The following is a 21,792-nucleotide window of genomic DNA, read 5'->3' as shown; positions in this document are numbered from 1 at the left end:
AAAAAGCAGGGGACCAAGAACTGAGCCCTGTGGGACACCAGTACAAACAGGATCCACATCAGATCTGAAGCCATCTATAAAAACAAATTTACTGCGACCCATCAAATATGATCTAAAACACTCTAGGGCAGTCCAAAGACACCAAAGACAGTTTACAGTCAGTTAAGTAAAAGCGTGTGGTCAATGGTGTCGAAGGCTGAACTAAGATCAAGTAAGATGAAAATCAGGATAGCGCCAGAATCAGATGCTAACAGTAAGTCATTAACAACTTTAACCAAGGCTGTTTCAGTGCTATACAGTAAAATGATTATAGTTCTGGACAACAATAACAACACTGTTAACAATAACAACAAACTTTGAAGATCATATTTTAAAGGGATAGTTTACCCCCCAAAAAAGAAAATTGTATTCATTTAGGCATGTTGAGCAACTATGGTGTATTGTACTCATGTTGAATTACTTGTTGTGTTGTTCCAAACCTCTATGGCTAAATGATAGAAGTAAAAAGGAACCAAATTTGTTTAGTTCCCAAAAATCTTCTTTTGTGTTGCACAGAAGAAAATAAAGTCAAAAAGTTGATAATGATATGGTGGACTACACCTTTAAAGCTTTGACCCTCACACACTAATGATTTCTGCTGAGGTGTTGGTGTGATCCTTAGGGACTCTTGTGGTGTGACCCAGGTGCGCTTTGTCCTTGGCAATAAAATTCTAAAGGTCTAAAAGGCCTGACCTCAGATCTGCCAGCATATCTGTACCACCTCATTAAAAACAGGCTGTTGCTGTGAGAAAGCATCTGGAGAGAAAGACTATAAAGCAGTCAGGCCAGTGCACACATTTGCTTTGTCACCGGGGTGAGAGTTTACTGATGAGGAAGCACGATTTGACATTAGGTTTTGCTCCTTCCTCGACAGTCACACAGGGCTGCTGTAGATGTACATTTTGTAATGCAACAGCATAAAGATGATAATGAATTCCAACTGCTTCCACACTGGTAGATTAAATGTATGCATCTGAGGTTTACTCCATGTATCTGACTTGCCACCTGTACAGTAAAGTAATTGTCAAGTAGGCTACAGTTAGCTGCTTTGTCTTTCACAAATATTTGTACAACAGTAATGCACAGGGAAAAAAATGAAAGCACTAATTTAGGTTTAAATTGAGATTTGTATGACTAATATTAAATTAGGCATATTTGTAATCTGCACAGCAGTTTTTACTTAAGTGTATTACTAGGTTGCACTTTCTTCTTGAGGACAGAAACTTACTGATCAGTCCATTACAGATTAAATGAACATATGACCTTCTTACATATGCTTGACGCTATCTCTCGTTTTCTACAGTGTTTCTTCTAGTAACGTGACACGAGAAACAGAGTAACAAGGTTTGAAATGTGAGTTAAGTGAGGCTTTATCTAAAAATAGTTTATGATATGTTTTATGCACAATTCAAAATGCCTTAAAGGGACTTTGATCCAGTCTGGACGTAGCGAGTGCAAAAACCTATTTATTCCCTTAATTCAATCCTTTTATTATTCATTTGTCTGAAATATATTTCCACGATTATATGGTAAGCTTACTGTAACTGCGTGATGTAATAGTAGCAATATCTAAACCTGTTGCTTCGTGCTATGATTCCACATGGGACAAACCGTGCGTCACTGGACTACTCTAACGTGTGGGCGTGGTTTGTGCGAAGGAGGGCGGTGCCAGTGTGAGTGACACATTAGCGATCAAATCAAAGGTCGCACTGTTGCAGCGTTGGAGATATTTGTTTATAGTGAAGTGTTTTCTTAAGTTGGAGTCGTTTGTCGCAGTCACACGTTCATTCTGGGGTGCTGGAAACGGGACTTGGTGATCATGTGGACCTCAGCAGCTTTCGCTCGGAGTTAACGCTCTCATATCTGCGAAGATGTGGTTAGCAAACTTCAAAAATCAGCCGATAAATTACGACAGAGAAAACAAACCAAGGGACGAATATCAGAATACGTGACAGGGTATTGTTTGAGGATGGAAAGGAGCGCGTCGGAGCGGACCGCGCTGCGGCGGTTTGGGGACAGCGGCATGATGCTTCTGCCCTGGACCAAACAGATTCTGACGGTGCTGTGGGAGCACCTGAGACTGCTGGTCCAGGTCATCTGCTGCACTTTGATTTCAGGTAATTCTGCTTTTACTCATTCATATATTTGCATTGAAAATACCCGTAGCCTATGCCATTGGCGATTTGCATAATCTTATTTTCAGTATAGATGCAAGTGCAAACAAAAAAAAATATATATAAAAAAATGTAATATGTAATACTTTAGATACAAGATTTGCATATTCATTCATTTAAATTCATCCAAAACGAAACGAAACGCATTTTCTTTAGAGGAGAGTGACTTAGAAGTAGAAAGAAAACAACATTAATAGTGATACAATACTGCATTTTAAACCAAACAACTCAGGGTGGGAGGGTTTTTGTTTATTATAATATAATTTTGAATATTTCTAATAATTATGAGTGTTTATTTAATTTCACCTGGCTAATTTATTTATATTTATACTATAATTTTTACTATCTCTGCATCCATCCATTCATCCTAATATACATTTCTTATATTTATTATGAGAATGGTCTCTATTTATAGCTTAAGGTACTTTAAGTAACTCTTTGTTTGGTCCCCAGTTTTCCAGATGTTCAGGTTTGAAGTCCACGTGAGAATTACAGATGAGACAGGGCAACACATTCAGCACATGACAAGTGGGTCAGGAGACCCTTCTGACAGTTTCCTGCTCTCGTCCTTGTTTGAAAACAACAAAAACATGGTGGTCGGGGGTTCCAGTCCACTTTCAAAATTCGGCAGGGACCCATTCGACGTCAGCTCTCACTCCAGAGCTGTCCTGTCCAGTCTGGTCGGCGATGAGCTCTGTTGTTCCTTGGTGGACGACCTTGTGTCCCACGCAACAGAGTGTCTCAATGACACAGAAGACCTCTATGTTGGAGATCGCTCCATGTGGAAACATGGATATGACTGGACCATATTAGGAGGATCAGAAAGGAAATGCGAAGAGAACACCTGCACGTTTACTGCACATGTGTCTGGGTTTTCTGCAAAGGAGTTTGTTAAGCATCAGAAGCCCATCGCTGATCCTGATCCATGTAGTTCATCTACAGAGGACGTTCAAGCTCCATGTCCAGTGCAGTCAGTCAGTCAGTTCTCAGACAGCGAGTTCAGCTGGGGAAGCACAGACAGCTCTTGTTTTGAAGGAGAACGAGAGGAGAATGAAAAACTCTGGGACCTTCTGACCAGCTCGACGGATCCATATCACCCTCTAAACTTCACGGCATGTTTGTCCAGTGCAGTTCGTGAAAAAAGCAAAACCCAGGTGGTTTTAAAGGCCGAAAGTCCCACTGTATCACACTCCACTGCATCTACAGGCTCCGATTCTTCTAAAACAGGTTCTGAAGATGAAGAAGAAGAGGCCTTATGGAGATCCCTCTCTCAGAATGATGACCCATATCACCCTTTGAATTTCAGAGCCCCTCTTCAAAGCTCACCAGCTACATCGGTTCCTTCAAAACATGATTCGCCCAGTGACAACACACTAAATAAAACCGATAGACTCTTAAAATCTTCAAGACGCTCAAAGCTGCAGTTACCACCAAGTAAAGTTGCTCGCCATTGCTGCCACAAATTACCAGTTGAGACATTATCAGTGGTGCCATGGAGAAGACATGTTCGTCTGACTGTTCTTCAGGGCAACCAAAGGAAATGTCCCAATTTTAAGAAGGTAATTATCAGACTTAAAGGAATAGCTCACCAAAAAATGAAAATATTGTCATCATTTAATTACCCTTGTGTTGTTCTTATGGTGAAAAAAAAAAATATATATATATTATATATATATATATATATATATATATATATATATATATATATATATATTGAAGAACCAAACTGCTGTTAGTCCACACTGACTTCATTAGTAAGGGAAGAAATACTATGGAAGTCAATGGGGACCAACAACTGTTTGATTACCAGTAATCTACAAAATATCTTCTTTAATGTTCAACATAAGAAAGAAACGTAAACCGGTTTGGAACGACATGAGGGTGAGTAAATTGTGACAAAAATTGTAATTTTTGGGAGAACAATCTCTTTAAGGTGTGGTCACTGTTGTTTAGCGAATTTTCGCGATTGGGAATTTCGATTTCTCCACAACAACAGGTTCAAGTTGCTTACTCAAACTTACCAAGCTGAACAACAGAAAACTACATGGTTTGAAAGTGATTTTTGTGAGAACTTTGCTTCAGACATCACACCACTATTGACCATTTTGCGATTTGACCGCACCTTTATGGCACTTATGCAGGGTTGCCAACTCTCAAGGAACTGTCACGCCAGATGCGAGAGTTGGCAACCCTGACTTATGTCAACTGTCAATCATTGCTTGCTAACAGCATGTTGCTAATGTTTTCCAGGTGAAATTTTCTCCTATCGTACAAGTCCACAAGATGCAAGCTTGGTCCTTTGCTTTTCAGGCATCTCGTAAGGGACCGTGGGAGGAGTTTGCACGGGACAGAGACCGTTTTCGAAAGAGAATCCGTGAAACTGAGAAAGCCATTGGCTACTGTTTTAGTTTGTCACACAGGGAAAAGCTGTGGGCCTATAAGGACAGAACACAGAAGTAACCAGCCCTTGATTTGCAAAAATTGGTTTCTGATTGTAATTATTGATTTTTATAGTTCCCCGGCCAGCCTCTAGACTGCTATATTGACTTAAATTGACATTCATACCTCACTGCTGTGTCCCAACACATTGTACCTTGACTGCTATGAAAAGTTACTACGGAATTTTTATATATTAATTTTTTTTGCCATGCCTTACAGACTCTTCAGTGTGACTGATCACACACATTTATTTTTTAACACAACTTGTTGATATGTTGGAGTACTAGACTAGTGTTGTTTTATTTAAATCGCCTAAAAATGAATATTCTGCCAACATTTACCCTCATGTCATTGCCAATTCCAAGACTTTTTTCATGTGAAACACCAAATAAGACTTTTTGAAAAATGGCATGATGTTTTTTCCTATACAATGAAGGTCAGAGGGTCCAGTGTTGTTTGGAACCCACTGACTTTCATTGTATACATAAAATAGTTTAGTAAAAATAGTTTTTAAAAGTTCAGTAATCTTCAAAACAAAGAAATAGTTCAATAATAATTCTTAAAAATAGCTCCTCTTGCATTTCACAAAAGAAAGAATGTCACACATGTTTGAAAGATGTGAGGAAGAGTAAAAGATAACAATTTTCATTGCTGGGTAAATTGTACCTTGTTTATTCCAGTTGTTTTAAATGGTGTGAAAATAGGCTGCTTTTTTATTTTTCATCATGTTGACGAAAATGTAAAGAAAAAAAAAAAAGATGTAACAAGACCAAGTTACAATGCACCTAAATGTTTACATTTTTCTATATATAGATAAATATATATTTGTTCAGATAATTTACTGTTAAAAAGTTTGCAGTCAGTAAGATTTTTCATATTATATTTATTAATGCTTTTAATTCAGCAAGGACACAATCAAACACATCACGGTTTCTTCAAAATTATTAAGAAGCACAATTTACAACAATGATAATGTTAAGAAAATGTTTCTTGAGTATATAATATTTCACAATATTACTGTTTAACTGAATTTTGATCAAATAAATGCAGCCTTATTAAGCAGAAGAAACTTCTTTTAAATATATTGACAAATCTTACAGACCCCAAACTTTAGAGCAGTACTGAATATGTAAATTACATCCTAGACAATTTGTCCTACAATAACAGATGCTGTTATGTTTGCTACTTTTGCCATCACTGATTATTGCAGTTTTTTTTCTGTTTTAGAAACTCTTGCTCTTCAAATGTTCTGCTAACCCATCCTGCATTTGTTGAATGTAGATTTGTTTCCTTGCACGCTGTGTCTTGACTCATTTATTTGGTTTATCTTACTAATTCATTGTGTCTCAGACTCTGACTGTAGAGGTACAGAACTCCTGCGAGACCGTCATGTGCAGCCCCTGTAAGAGAGAGTTAAAAACAAAGCGTGATGAAACTCTCTCCCGTGAGGAGAAATCAATTAGCATCTCTCCTCGACACATCAGCTGCAACACAAGCTTGCATGGTGCAAAGACAAGCAATCGTTTACGCAATCTTTCAGGCTCTGACAACAGACTGCGTGTCTAATTTAATGATGCTCTGTCCCTGAATTAATTAGATTGCATCTCAGACAAATTTATTGATAATGCAAGGTGGACACATGATATAATGAAAGTGTTTAACACCATATTAGCAATAGCTGAATAGTTGTACTTTAATTATTGCTTTTTGAAACAGCAACAGATCTGAGAGCAGTTTGAGGAAGGGTTTGTAGCTGGATGCATGATGGTAGTTGCATGTGGCAATGCCATGGTGTCTTCCTCTCGAAGGTGCCTTCACCCAGGTGACCTTGGTCTCTAGGCAACCAAGCACAGCACTATGTGGCTGTGAGAGGATTGCATGTGATTGCAGCAGGGGCTGGTGTGTTGTGGCCCCAGCCTCTATTACTCATCCTGGAGAGTCCAAAGCTTGAGAAGGGGGATCTCTGGAGTCACAATTACAAAGCACTGACTGCCTGATGCAATAGAGCAGTCAGCAGCCAGTGTGTGAGGCAAAAGATAGTCAGACACATGTTGCAGAGAGACATTTGTGCTGGATTGGTTATTACAGTTATTTTTTTTTTTTATATTTCTGAACATCAATAATGTGCATGGTTAAAAACAAGAATGATTAAAAACAGTGACTCTTCCCTGTCTGATATGTAAACATATTTGAATATTCAAATTAGATGCAGCAGCTTCACAGTGTCACTTTGTAAATTCAGTGCTAGGTTCAAGCAGCTTTACAGCCTCAAGTCTTTTGGGATATGATGCAACAAGCTTTGCGCATGTACATCGGCAATTATCTGCCATTCTTCTCTTCACCTCTCAAGCTCTGTCAGCTTGGATGGGGGCTGAAGGACATTTTTCAGGATTCTCCAGAAATATTTGATGTGTTCAAGCCCAGGCTGTGGCTGAACCACTCACAGCATTCACAGAGTTGTCCATAAGCCACTCTTGCTGTGTGCTGAGGGTCATTGTCCTTTTGGAAGGTGAACCTTAATTCTGCCATGAGGTACTGAATGCTCTGGACTAGGTTTTCACTAAGGCTATCACAATATTTTGATGCATTGAACTTTTCTTCTCTTACGAGTCCCTCATGAGCGTGAAGCTGCTGCCAGAACACTTTACTTTTGTGATGCTACTGTAGAAGTTATGAGCAGTGGTTTCTTTCAAACATGATGGTTGAATTGAGGTCCATTCGACCAGACAATCTAACAATCTTCGTACAAATCTAAAAACTAGTCCTTGAGTTGCTTTGTTGCAAAATCCAGGTGTTTTTTGTTGCAAAAAAACAATTTCCTTCTCCATCCATTGCGAAGGAGGCCAGCTATATGAAGAGTAAAGTACTAAACTTGTTCCATTATGAATAACTGAGGTTACATATTTATGTGAGCCTTCAACGCAGCAGAATTTATTTTCAATAATCTTCCCCATATTGCAAAATCAAAGCACATTGCTAAAAGCTTTTCTTATACCAGAGAATGATAGTGTAGCTGAAAACATTTCTTCAAATTAGGCAAATTTATTCAAACCGCATGCTGTCTGTATGTTCACACATGCCGTTACATGAACTCGTGTCACGAATGAAGTAGGCCAAACCACAGCAGAAAGCTTTGATATGAAACACAGACAGATCTCTCTACAATGGTTAGCTGTATGTGCTGCATGGCAACCATCACAAGGCGTCACCATTGAGCAGGTTTGGATCCATCTTCATTATATCCAGTACAGACCCTATGGTACAGAGCTCGGCTTGGCTGGAACATTTATATGCTATATTTTTTCATAATCTGACTTAAAATACCAAACTACCAAAAATACAACCAGACTGCAACGATCTTTTAAGTTTTTTTTTATTATTTATTATTATATGTAGATAGATAGCAGCTAAAATATAAATCTCAAGCAAGTTTTTATATTATTATTATCATTTATTTATATATTTATTTATTTTTGAAGAGAGTCTGTTAAAAATTATTTCAAAACATTATATAGGCTATATAGAGTCCTATCATAGTGTAGGTTTCATAAACTGTATGTTAGGTGGATTTAAAGTTGAACTAAACTCTTTATTTTACAAGGGATTTCAAACTTTTTGTCAGCCAAACCCCTGTGACCTAAATTATGTAAGTTACTTTAAGTAGCCCCTGAGATTTCAATTAAATATTTCAATTGTTTAATGCCACATTTGCATGTTTAACTTTAAAAACATTTATTGTTTTATCAGTTTAAAAGTATTTTAGTAGTATTTACATAGCTATAGCTATTATTACTCAACAAATTATAAAAATTAATATAACTAATTTACAATGTAATTACACTTTTTAAAATTATATATATATATATATATATATATATATATATATATATATATATATATACACATAGTAAAGACCAAAAGTTTGGACACACCTTCTCATTCAAAGAGTTTTCTTTATTTTTATGACTATGAAAATTGTAGAGTCACACTGAAGGCATCAAGGGCTATTTGACCAAGAAGGAGAGTGATGGGGTGCTGCACCAGATGACCTGGCCTCCACAGTCACCGGACCTGAACCCAATAATCGAGATGGTTTAGGGGTGAGCTGGACCACAGACAGAAGGCAAAAGGGCCAACAAGTGCTAAGCATCTCTCGGGGAACTCCTTCGAGACTGTTGGAAGACCGTTTCAGGAGACTACCTACTACTACTTTCTTCTTAACACCATTCCAGCAACTATGGCTATATTCATGAGCGAGAAACGGTTAATCCATACACAAGTCTGTTTTACACACACGTTGATGGAAGTACAGTCTCAATTCACTTATCCTAAGACATTTTGAGCAGTGAGAGGAAAAAATTCAATTTAATTAATGAAATTATTTTAATGAAATTATATTTCAATGAAGTTTAAACTACAGTGAACATGCTTATTATATATGCAATATACTTCATCCTCTAAAGAAATATAAACTTTATGAACCATTGGAAAATGAACAACATGAGCAATCAGAAACATGGCACAGTTGTTTTTATTTTTTATAATGTAAGTAAAACTATTAGTGCCTCAAGCTAAGGTGCCTGATGCTACCAGGGATTGGGATTCTTTGAAAGATGAAGAGGCCAGTCTCATCAGACCGAGGGATGGAGAGTCGGAGACAGGAATGTCTGGGGCAGCTTCGACAGGATCAGCTTTCACAAGAACCTCTTGGGCGGCAAGGAACAGCTTTCAGGAACTTCAGGGAACACGATGATGGGACAAGGCATGGAGGCATGGCCACCCACTTCATTTTCAAAGCTTTGGACCTGATTTGCAGGGGGAAGGACTTCAAAATCCCTGAAAGTAGCTTGATTCTCTGCTTGCTGACCCAAACTCAGCTTCTCCTCATCTTCTTTTTCTCTGCCATCTTATTTCCTTTACCAACAGACTGATGGTGATAGTCATAGAGAACAGTAATGTATCAGTAACTTGTTTAATTGTTGCGATTTTTTTATGATTATTTTACTTCCTTTTATGTAAAGCACTTTGAAAATAAATGAAAGTGCTGTATAAATAAACTTGCCTTATGCTGACAGGCCTCTAGGTGCCACAATACGACCACATCAGAATATTGAGTGACCCCTTTTATGTACTGCAGCTTTATAAATAAATCTTATTTGTATTTTTCATGCCACTGGCAAATGATCCATGTCTACTGTGAAGATCCCACAGAAAATGTTTGATGGAGATCACAGTGGTGCCATGATCTGTAATCGAATAGTCCTATTTTTTTTTACATTTATCTACAGAATGTCCATGTCAGTAGATGGTGTACATATTGCACTGGTAAAATGTTTTCTGCTTTCCCAGAAATGCTAAACTATAATTTGTTTTCAAATAATTATTTTGTTTACAAATATATATATATATATATTTATCTGCAGCATGAAAATGAATAAATTAAGGCAACCAGTGTTATAATTAAAAAGGGTATAACATAGCTACTGATTTAGCATCTTTTTATACCGGTAATGTAAAGCCCTTTTATTTATGTGTGTGTTTGATATAATTTACTACTCAACATAACACGTTTAATATGACTGAATCAGCCTGATAAACTAGTCATTTAAAGTGGATCAAGAAAAAATAACTTAAGCTAACAACTGCACAATACATTTTACTGTAAAGTCTGTGGAACTTCTGCAGATAAAAAGTGGAAACAGGAAATTACAACTGAAGTAGTATGTCCACAGAAACAAGATTCAAAATAAACACATAAATACATCACAATTAATAAATAATCACAACTAAAAAACTTATAAAAATAAAAATACTGTATAACTTAAGTAGCTTAATGTAAAGTTAAGGCGCTCTTCTTTCAGTGCTTTACTGGTTCAAATATATTATCAAATCGTTTTTAAATGCCACAAAACTTACAGAACCTTTAACAAACCGTAATTTGTGTAAATAAAACTTCTCTAATCAATGAAAAATAAGTATGTGTGTACAGCCAGACCCTGCAACCCACAAGCTATTCTGCAACAAAGAACCAATAACACACGATCAAATCTATCTATCTATCTATCTATCTATCTATCTATCTATCTATCTATCTATCTATCTATCTATCTATCTATCTATCTATCTATCTATCTATCTATCTATATATCTATCTATCTATCTATCTATCTATCTATAAATCAATCAATGTTTTGAAAACATGCATAAGGAAATATTTAATTTAATGGAACACCAAGCACTATGAATATACATTCCGACATAACTGACTAAGCTGTTTTGCCTGAAAAATACATTATTGTTATATGATCTCAAGAGCATGAGCAATGGTTTTCCCTAGGTTGCAGGACGATAGTCTATATTGTAAGGAATTTATCTTTTTTTGTCGGCCAACCTTGCTCACTGAAAGCCAAGTTAGCCCTCCCCTTTAATCGCCTTTTGCCCGAGCGCCGATCGCTCCACGAGAGGACAGCGAGGAGGGAAGATGAGGTAGACCGGACTTTACACGGGAATAATGGCGGCGCCGCTCCGGCGGGACACCTTACCTGAGAACCACTCTTATGGGGTGTGCAGGGACGGCAGGGTCTTTTTCATAGAGTGAGGATATGTGTTTACTGTTGCATTAGAAAGAATTTCTTTATCATACCGTGCGAGTGTTTCCCAGCCAATTGCATCGCTAACAGGTGGTTTGTTTTCCTGGCAGCGATGAGACGAGGAGCACTTCTTGGCTTCATCCCTGCACCGGTCAACCTGTCAATTCTGGACACATGATCCGATCCGGTTAGTGCATTTAATTTCCATTTCATCATTTAAGTGTTATTTCGTGTTGCGCAGGTATTCAAGAATAATTGAACGCTAAAAGTTTCGCAAACGTGCTATTTTTCTTGCCTCCTAGATCTACCCGCAGGTTGGGAGGAAGGGTTTACGAAGGAAGGAGCGAGTTTCTTTATTGAGTAAGTGGATGTGTTTATAGTAATTACACCTTACTGCAGTGCTGTAGTGAGTCAGGTGGATGACAGGTCATAAGAGGGCTTAAATATGGCTGTCTGAGATGTCAGCAAAAAATATCAAATTTGAATATTGTGCACGAGGGGTATCAAAGGTAAGCTAGTTACAGTATGCACAGTTATTGTCTTTGAAGATTGGCATTCAAGGTCAAAGTCTACAGAACAGAACAGGTGACTGTTGATTTCTCATGTTGGCAGAGTCTCAAAACCGAGCTACTGTGTGTGTGTGTATATATATATATATATATATATATATATATATATATATATATATATATATCTTAAGTTTAATATTTTTGTTATACTGTACACACATTATGAATATCTAAGTTACACAAATTTGACCTTAAGGCATTTGCAGCAATGGTGCACACTGGCAAGAGTTATGCATGAGGGCGAATATTTCCCCACACAGATTTTGCATCGGATTCAGTCGGTCCCTGGGTTTTGAAAGTGACTATGTATATAAATCTATAGTGACTGGACCTTAAGAACCACTGATTAAATACTAAAGTTGAATTAGTTTCAGTCTCTCCCAGTGTTTTCTGATATCCTCAGAGTTGGCTCAGGGTCTAAGGATGAGCAGAACTAAATCTCTGAATAAACATGGTTTGAGTCATTGTCAGGCTGTCTAGATTTTTAACTCACTAAGTGCTGATTTGGGGATGAGATTGGTATTAGACACTACAGATGCAAAGATGATGATCATATACTGTACTCAGTCAGAGCTTGATCTTGAGTATGAAAGAGCAGAAGACTCTCAGATAACACCTGCATGCCTATGCATTTACTGAGAAATTCAAAATGCATCACATGATATTCACACGCCAGTCTGTTTGAGGATCTCGCATGGGTGGAGCCTGTTGGATTAAAGACAAACAGGATGCAGTTGTGACTTCCTGCTGTAGCTCACCTGACTGAATCTGTATAGTGTGAAATGAAGGGTGATTAGGGAACAAAAAGCTGAACGAAACTAAGAGTTACAGGGATTTGGAGAAAATTTGATTTGGAACCAGTTTAGCAGGAGCTTCAGCCTAATGGTTTCATGTTTTAAAAACAATGTTTTTTTATGATTATGATTGCACACATAAAGCATGGCCAGACTTTATGATCAAAAAGCAGAATAGTGGGTAAAAATCGAAAGGCAATGATAGGGACCATTGATAACTAAGAAGGATTGTGTCCAAACGACACAGAATTACCTCAGAAAATTTCAGTATTCACCTTGAAGCTTGCACAAAAAACCACAACTGAGAACTGAAGAAGCTGCAACTGAAAAATATGGTGTCGTGATCATAAAACCTGCACAGTTAGAGCATCAAGATATAAACTTCATTGCCCTGGCCAATACCTGACTTGAATTATGAATATTATCAAACCACTGTGATAATGTTTTAAAGAGAAGAGCGAAAAGCCAGTTCTCTCCTCGAATAGCTCTGAAGGAACTGGGAGGGTTTCTGATAGACAACATTCAGAAGTTGAATCTATTCTAAGAAGGTTGGAAATGTATTAGGGGGGAATGGTGAAACATTTGAAGGCATTTGGTATGATTAAATTATTATGAGTTTCAGGGCCATAACTCACACAGAATAATATCTTCTAGTGCAGAAGCCTGAGCTCAGCTTTCAAGCAAGGACTAAAATCTGTTTGTGACAGTATTCCTTAATCCTTTTATAATTTTTTTAACCTCTCATGGCCCCAACAGGAAATTAATAGAACAAACAGTTTCATGGCAGAGAACTGAGACGTTGTGATCATATTTTCAAAGCTATGACTAGTCATGCAGGCCACCAATGACATTCAGGCATCAAGAAATAGGAGTGCCTGATCATGCAACCACAAAACCCTGTGCAATACAGAGGAAATAAACTGGCGATCCTGTGGATCAAGTAAATAATTAACTTAACTACAAGTTGCTGAAAGTGAGCTGTAATATTTAAGAGGGAATGCTGTCTTTACTCAGGGTTTGAGTGATGATTATTGTTGTCCTGGTCTTTCCATTCCCTCCTCAAGGGAAGTAGAAGAATGACGACCAGTGATTGTTGGAGGTGGATATGATGGAGGATCCGAGATATTACCAATTAGCTTATAGTAGGAGTGTTGCTGTGGAAAATGCTGGCAGCACTTGATGAAGCTCATCTGACGCTTATTGTACCTGGTCACCGCTGCCATAAATCCAGTGTTGTAGCTTTCTTTGGGGGAATAGGAGTCTTAAATGTGTGTAAACTAGGGCCGGGACTCGATTAAAAAAATTAATCTAATTAATTAGAGGCTTTGTAATTAATTAATCAAAATTAATCGCATTTTAATCGCATATAAATATTTGACCTGAGAACAGTGAGAAGTAATTTTTTTTCACTTGGGTTTATACCGTTGAATAATGACTGAATACATAAGCTTAAGCAACAAAATATTGTTTATTTTTGTTCAACCAAGTCTAGCAGACCAGTGCAATGTTTGCCATGAAGTGTAGCAATAGCATATTTAGAAACAATTTAGAAATAGTACATTTCAGAAATTCAGGAAGCCTTATAGGTGCTGGAACCTTCTGTAAAGTGTTTTTTAAGTAAAACACAATACTGTCAATTACATTCAGAACATTGGAAACACTGACTATTAGAAAACATCTCTCTGTTGCTTCAGAGGCCATAACATACTAAGTCCAACTCTCAATAACCTTGGCCAAAACAATAAAGAGTTCAACATAAACTGTTGCACCAACAAAATAATACATAGTTCAACATAAAGTGTAAAGTCCACGCTAGCTGCTATATGTTTTGAGTTGAGGTGATACTTGAGATGTGCTGCGGTGATATGCGAAGTTGCGAACGCTAGTTGGTGCTCCAGTATAATCGGTCCACCGAAACTCATCCAGTGAGAAACGTTCCGCGGTGAAAAAATAAGTTATTAAAAATGCGGGAATTTCTGTAATTAAGTAATCTTAGTTAACGCGTTATTTTTTGTATAATTAATTAATCTCAATTAACGCGTTAAAGTCCCGGCCCTAGTGTAAACGTCTAGTTACAATGTGTTTTTGTTCATATATATATATATATATATATATATATATATATATATATATATATATATATATATATATATATATATATATATATATATATATATATATATATATATACCGGTATATATACACGTGTGTGTGTGTAAATATACAGTACTGTAAGATAAATCATAAATGATCATTATCAGCACTGTTTTCATTTCTCCCTTCAAAAAGATTAGGATTGGTCCTCATTGTTTTATCAGATGCAATAAAGCAATAATTGATTAAGGCCAACTGTCTTTCAACAAACAACATTTTCACTTTTAGTTTGGACAGATCAATTACTGATAAGGTCCCTTAATTTTGTCCAAAAACTACACATTTCAGTGTGTAGTTCAGTTTTGCAAACAAGTGCAGATGTGCTTAAGGAACTATTTGCTACGAACCTTGCAAATTTCCACAGAAGCACTTATTGTAGACTTTGTTCACAGTGATGCCCAGCCCAGGGTGCAATACACATCATTTGGACTGTAGTTACCCTAACAGTCAGCAGGGGGTGTGTATGGGAATCTGACTGTAGGAGAACACAATGTATTCTCAATGCGTCACGTTTTTGGTATTCAACAGGTCTCGATGGTGGTAATGTTATGGATATTAAAGACCTTTTAGGTTTTAAAAAATGGATAAGAGTATCCCATAAGTGTAGTGCAAGCTTAAAACAAAAACAAGGTTTATAAAAAAAAAAAAAAAAAAAAAAAAAATCTGAATTGTTTGTGGTTGAATTCAAGCTCCATAGCAACTAAATGGTTAATCATGCAGCCTAGACCCTTAGGACATGAAAGAAGGATGTTTCTCTGGCCTAAAGGGGCGTGAGCCAAGCGGCTCAGTGTGGATCATATTAATGAATCTCTTTATGAAAAAGATGAGTGAGCTTTCCTGAGCTATTGCATATTAATGTGCCTCCAGGCTGTGAGAGTGGGAGAAATCCACCGAGCACAGTGTCTTTGTAACTTGATTCTCAGATCCAGTCTTTACTGTTACACTTGACTTACATCTCCAGCACCTAGGGAGTGTGAGAGTTACGGTTGGTTTTTATTATTCTGAGTTCGAGTTATGTCTGCGTGGGTGTTTTTTTTTTTTTTTTTTAAATACTTGTTTGACAAGTTGTGTGACCTCAATGAAGAGAATTTTTAGATTGCAAGCAGCGAAATGATGGATATTGAGATATAAGTATCAGGAACATGTTCATTATTCAACATACTGTACTCAGACGATTAGACATTTCAGATAGTTTAGTTATTAATTATATTTTAATTTATTTATGTATTCAGTTTATTTCCACAAAGTCTTTCGCAAAGCAAACAGTTGTCAAATTGCAGCTCTTGCTGTGCTAGATCACTGAGGCCATACAGACAGAAATACTGAGGATGAATACAAGACAATACATGTTCTTTGGTAAATATACGTTTTCTCCGTGTGCAAACAAAATATAGGCTTTCTGATCCCCAGACTATCTATACTATCATTTACATTCTTTAAAGAAGTGAATACTTTTATTAAGCAAGAACACATTACATTTATCAACAGTGACATTAAAGTCATTTTTACTAAATATTTTGGTAACTTAACTTATATTAGGTGGCTTTAACTACTATGTCATCAAAACTATGTTCAATGTACTTACTGTGTCCATATTGTATTACAAAACACTTTTTGCTGCTATTGAGGTTGGATACGGGTAAGGTTAGGGACAGGTTTGGTGGTATGGGTAAGTTTAAGGGTGATTTTAAGGTGTTTGGGATGGATCAGCATTGTAATTCTAAATGTCATTACAGAAATTAATTACAGATGTAATTACATGCAGATATTTTTAAAAAAAATATAAGTACAATGTAAAATAATAAATGTACACAATAAGTGCATTGTGGAACCAAGTGGAACCAAGATTTAAATTTCAAATAAAATCTGTTCTGTTGAACTTTTTTTTTTTTTTTTGGAAGAATCCTTAAAAACGTGTCACGTTTTTTTTAGTAAAATATTAAGAAGCACACCATTCTCAACACTGCTAATAAGAAGACATGTTTCTTATTGGAAGCACTTCTGAAGGATCCTGTATTGCTGTTGAAAATGTAACTTTACCATTTATATTCATAAGGCATCTGAACTTTAGACTGCAGGGGAAAAGTGGAAATCTGGGTTAAAATAAACAGTTCTCAAACATACTTGATTACATATTGATGATGTTCATGCATTAATTTATGACTATAACGCAATTGTTTATATTTATTACATATTTGAAAAGTAGATATTGGTTCAAATTTATTAGGATCACACTTTATTTTAAGGTTTAGTTCTTGCTATTAACAAACAATTAACTATGAGATTTCCCTCAATAAACCCTTTGCTACTTATTAATAGTTTGTAATGTAGTTGTTTAGTTTAGGTAATGGGTAGGATTAGGGATGTAGAATATAGTCATGCGGAATATGTGCTTTGTACATACTACTACTACTACTACTAATAAATTTTATTTATGAGCGCTTTTCAAGAAACTCAAGGACACCTTTCAATTAAAAAAAATATATAATTAAAACAGAAAGAAAAAAACAATACATCACAATAAACAATAATACAGAGAAAAAGCAATACCGAATAACATAACCAAATCACTCAGGATAGGCTAATCGAAATAAAATGAGTTCTGAGACGTAATTAAAAAATTTAGAGACTAAAACTATTACGTTTGTCCTGAGCTAGACTGAAGGCTCTACTTCCCATGGTAGTCAAACGCACAGATGGTACCCTCTCTACCTGAGAGATCGGGTAGGTGAATACACATGAAGAAGTGCACTCAGATATAAAGGTATTAGACTGTGAAGAGCCTTATAAGTGAAAAGTAAAATCGTACATTTTATTCCATATGTAATTTGAAGCCAATGAAGGTGCCTTAAAACTGGAGTAATATGCTCATTCAACGTTCAATGTGTTTGTCTAATGATCCAAGCCGCAGAATTCTGAACCATCTGAAGTTTATGAACAAGTTTCTGTGAAACACTACTGAGAAGATTATTGAGGTAATCAATTCGAGACGTAACTAATGCATACACAAGAACAGCAGTATCATTAGCAGAAAGAGATGGTATAGGAAATGATTTAGATTTTGCAAACCGTAATATGCTGACCGATAATGTTATTTACATGTGCCTCATCAAGGATGACACCCAGACAGCTGCATGGGCGGTATACCGGTTCATATGGAATACCGGTGTTTTTATTTTTTTGAAATACCACAATACCGGTGTCATTTTAATAATGTTCGGAACGTCTGAGAGGCGTCTCTTTTCACTGTTGCACTGTGTCAAGGACACGGCTGTTTGTGTTAAGCGTGAAAGTTCAGAAACTGAAGCTGTAGAACTAGTAGAACGTGATGACAGAAGAACTCGTCCACAATATCCACCGCCTGCTGCTATCAGCTCCCGCACCTCACATACACGAGCGCGACTTCAGCACTAGATTTAGCAACCCTCAGGTGCTTTTAGCAGCTTTTTCTCATATAATATATATACTAATAAATAAGTAAAAAAACTGTGTTTCCAAGCACCTGTTGCTTATTGAATGTTTGGAATTATAAATATGAGCATAGTTCGTCTGTTAATATTATGCACTGTAACGATATTCAAATCTCCATATTGATCGGGAAGAAGGAGGCGGGAACCGGCGCACAATCAAAACATAATTTTAATATTCAAAGTAAACAAAACAGCGCGTCAGCCCCTCACGGCGACTGACGCGCACAAATAAAAAGCAAACACATAAAATAATATCCCAGGCCTGGTCCTCTCTCGTCCTTCACGGTCGTCACTCCAGTTTTATATCCTTCCATCTCCTACGTGGGACTCGATACTAGCGGTGGGGCTCAGGTGTAGCTCATCTCCAATCACTACACCTGGCCTCACTCCTCGTTCCCACGCCTCTCGGCCCCGCCCCACTCGCCACATACCCCCATCGCCCCTCGCAGGCCGGGGGGTACTCCCGAGACTGCGCTCTACTCCTCCGATTTTGGGCAGCGGCAGGAGTCCCCCGTTCCCTGCCCCTCCGGATTCCGTCACGGAGGCGGCAGGCTCCGGCCCCCTGGCGAACGGCGCCGACTCCTCCGCTCCCTCACGGACGGCAGCCGCCCCTCCTTGTCGTGGGCGGTCGGCAGCGAGCTCGCCCGTCCCCGGCAACTCGCTCCAGCCCACCGCCTCGAGCGTCCATGGCGGCACATACCTCGCCAGCTCGAGGGCACCGCGGATTCACCACAGCGGCGAGGGATCTTCAGCAGCGCGTCCCTCCTTCTCCCGGGCTTCGGCACCACTGTAACGATAAACAAATCCATACTCATTGGGAAGAAGGAGGCGGGAACCGGCGCACAATCAAAACATAATTTTAATAATTCAAAAGATAAACAAAACGGCGCACCAGCCCCTCACGGACGACTGGTGCGCATAAATAAAAAGCAAACATAAAATAATGTCCCAGGCCTGGTCCTCTCTCGTCCTTCACGGTCGTCACTCCAGTTTTATATCCTTCCATCTCCTACGTGGGACTCGATACTGGCGGTGGGGCTCAGGTGTAGCTCATCTCCAATCACTACACCTGGCCTCACTCCTTGTTCCCACGCCTCTCGGCCCCGCCCCACTCGCCACATGCACTTTTTGTTTTTTTTGTTGTTTTTGTTTTGTTACTCAGACGCATGAAGTGCACTGTATGAGACAGAAAAGTAACATGGCCAAAACCACTGCATAGCCACTCATCATGCATCTACTGTACATGCATGTTGATTTTATCAGACGATTTCATGATTATAAATGAAAGTGATTCCTGGTTAACATGTATTAATGGGCCCTGTTTCATCACTGTTTATTTAATATATTTCTGCAATATTCCCTCATCATGACAGTATAAAATAGGGCATTCTAAGTCAATCTACTGCAGTAGCCTTTTTCCTCTCTTAATCAGTAGAAAATGTGGTTTACACCCGGTCATGCATGAAAAAAATACTGTCATATATTGTGAAACTGGTATGATTTAGAAAAATACTGTGATCGTAATTTTTGGTGATACCGCCCACCACTAACCCAGACTCTTAACCCGAGAAGAAGGAGAAATAACAGAATTGTAGATAGTAAGTGTAAAACTTCCACAGTTCTGCAGATTTTATTTAGTACCTACTAATAAGATTTCAGTCTTCTCATCGTTAACTTTGAGAAAATTCCATATAAACCATGACTTAAACTCAGAAAGAGAAAGCAACAGGGACGAAGATGTTAATACTGAATTAGGCTTCGAACACATATATAGCTGTGTGTCATCTGCGTAACAGTGAAAGTTTACAATACATTTACAGAAAATCTGTCCTAGAGGCAATAAATAAATAATGAACAGAAGAGGGCCCAAATCTGGGCCTTGAGGCACACCACTGGTTATCTGAGATATCAGCGATTGAATTATTATTATTTTTTTTAATCTGAATAAAATGAGTCCGACAAGATAAATAGGAGTTAAACCACTCAAGGGGGATACAAGTGATTCCAATAGAAATCAACCTCTCAACAAAATAGTATGTGAGATAGTGTCAAAACCTGCAGTTGAATAGAGAAGAATGAATATTGATAAAAGAATCTGCAGCCATTAACAAATCATTTGTGACTTTAATAAATGCTGGCACTGTAATATGAACGATAGGCAGACTAAAATTGCTCAAACAAGTTATTCTCCATTAACTGTGCATGTACCTGCTGAGCAACAATTTTTTCCTAGTAATTTAGAAAGAAAAGCTAAATTAGAAATGGGTCAAATGTTTTCTGGTTCATTATGATCTGCACCAGGTTTCCTAAATATAGGGTCTAACTGACATGTAGTAGATTCAGATTTTTGGACACATTCCACTATTTCATTAGCCATAGGCAAATAAAAACTAGAAAAAGCAGTTTAAAAGTGGAAACATCCTGAAAAGAGAAGAATGAACCACGTGCCCCATTATTGTTGAGTTGAATTTTTAGGAATAGTTTCAATTTTATCACTTAAATAAGTCATAAAAGTATCACATATACTATTAGAATGTGAATGTAATGAAAAAACATCTTGTGGTCTCAAAATATTATTCATTGCAGAGAAAAGTATTTTTGTATTCCCACCACCAGAGTTTATCAAATTGGCATAGTAATTTGTTTTAGTTGTAGAAAGGGCTTCTTTTTAGTCTCTAATATGGTGATCATACATTTCCTTGTGTACAATTAAACCCGATCTCACATAAAAAAACGCTCAAGTTGATGCCCCTTTGCTTTTAACTGGCGTAACTCATGGAGCAGTATTAGCAAATGAGACAGTCCAAGTTCTAACAGGTGCAACAAATCTAAAACATTCTGCAACTGCATTGTTGTAGTTAGAAGTAAACTCATCCAGGCTAAGTTATCCATCAGTATTCAACAAGTTATCAACTTCGTTTGGAAAAAACAGACAAATCAATATTCTTAATATTGCGGAATGTGACAGTAATAACTTTGAGCAATTTTGGATACAGTTAATTCGGCACTGAAAGACACAGCTTTATGATCAGATATGGACAGGTCACGTGAACTACAATTAAAAGGTGTTATTCCAGTGCAAAAAATAAGATCAAGTATGTGACCTTTTAAATGAGTTGGAAAATCGATAAACTGTTATGCTAGTATGCATGCAATTAGCAACTAGTTAATAGTGAGAATTTGTCAATACTAATGTGTTACCTTTATAAAAACCTTAGACTGCAGATAACAATGCTAGACATCCCCCCAAAAATAAACTTCCATGCCACAAAAAGATAGTATTGCAGAGAAATCTGTTTTTTTTTTTTCAAGCAGAGAAATAATTCTACTCTGCTAAATATGTATCGTGAGCTTGTTTGTGATTTGAAGATACTGTCAGAATTGCCCCTTATTGCGATGTCAGATTGCATTGTAATTTCTTTGCTGCTATCATAGCTGTGCAAACCAGGTCCATTAAAGTGGCCAACAAAAAGAAAGAGAGAGGGTCTGATTGGAAGATTTTTTTTTCATCTTTTCAACCTTGTCCCATATCTGATGCTGGTAGAGGGCACTCCACCTCCATC

At 37.4% G+C, this 21,792-nt stretch overlaps 2 protein-coding genes across 8 annotated transcripts in view; both read left to right on the top strand.

Moving 5' to 3' along the window:
• Nucleotides 1–1,669: 1,669 nt before the first annotated feature.
• Nucleotides 1,670–5,948, top strand: LOC113118490 (protein phosphatase 1 regulatory subunit 15B-like). Its single transcript, XM_026287716.1, has 3 exons — nucleotides 1,670–2,156; nucleotides 2,667–3,772; nucleotides 4,464–5,948. The coding sequence occupies exons 1-3, from the start codon at nucleotides 2,009–2,011 to the stop codon at nucleotides 4,671–4,673; spliced, it is 1,464 nt and encodes a 487-aa protein (XP_026143501.1). The 5' UTR covers nucleotides 1,670–2,008; the 3' UTR covers nucleotides 4,674–5,948.
• A 5,123-nt stretch (nucleotides 5,949–11,071) lies between these two features.
• Nucleotides 11,072–21,792, top strand: part of LOC113118487 (pleckstrin homology domain-containing family A member 7-like) — a 98,272-nt gene continuing 87,551 nt past the window's right edge. For 4 of the 7 annotated variants that reach the window (XM_026287711.1, XM_026287710.1, XM_026287706.1 and 1 more), the window contains exons 1-3: nucleotides 11,073–11,246; nucleotides 11,353–11,429; nucleotides 11,545–11,602. In XM_026287711.1, the coding sequence (XP_026143496.1) occupies nucleotides 11,164–11,246; nucleotides 11,353–11,429; nucleotides 11,545–11,602 (218 nt within the window). In that variant the 5' untranslated portion in view covers nucleotides 11,073–11,163. Of the gene's footprint in view, nucleotides 11,247–11,352; nucleotides 11,430–11,544; nucleotides 11,603–21,792 lie in introns of all 7 variants that reach the window. The other 3 variants (XM_026287704.1, XM_026287703.1, XM_026287708.1) reach the window with 2 other exon arrangements.

The sequence above is a fragment of the Carassius auratus genome, chromosome 18 (assembly GCF_003368295.1).
Source record: "Carassius auratus strain Wakin chromosome 18, ASM336829v1, whole genome shotgun sequence".
In the NCBI taxonomy this organism is placed as follows: domain Eukaryota; kingdom Metazoa; phylum Chordata; class Actinopteri; order Cypriniformes; family Cyprinidae; genus Carassius; species Carassius auratus.
This window is presented reverse-complemented; position numbering and strand designations above follow the sequence as displayed.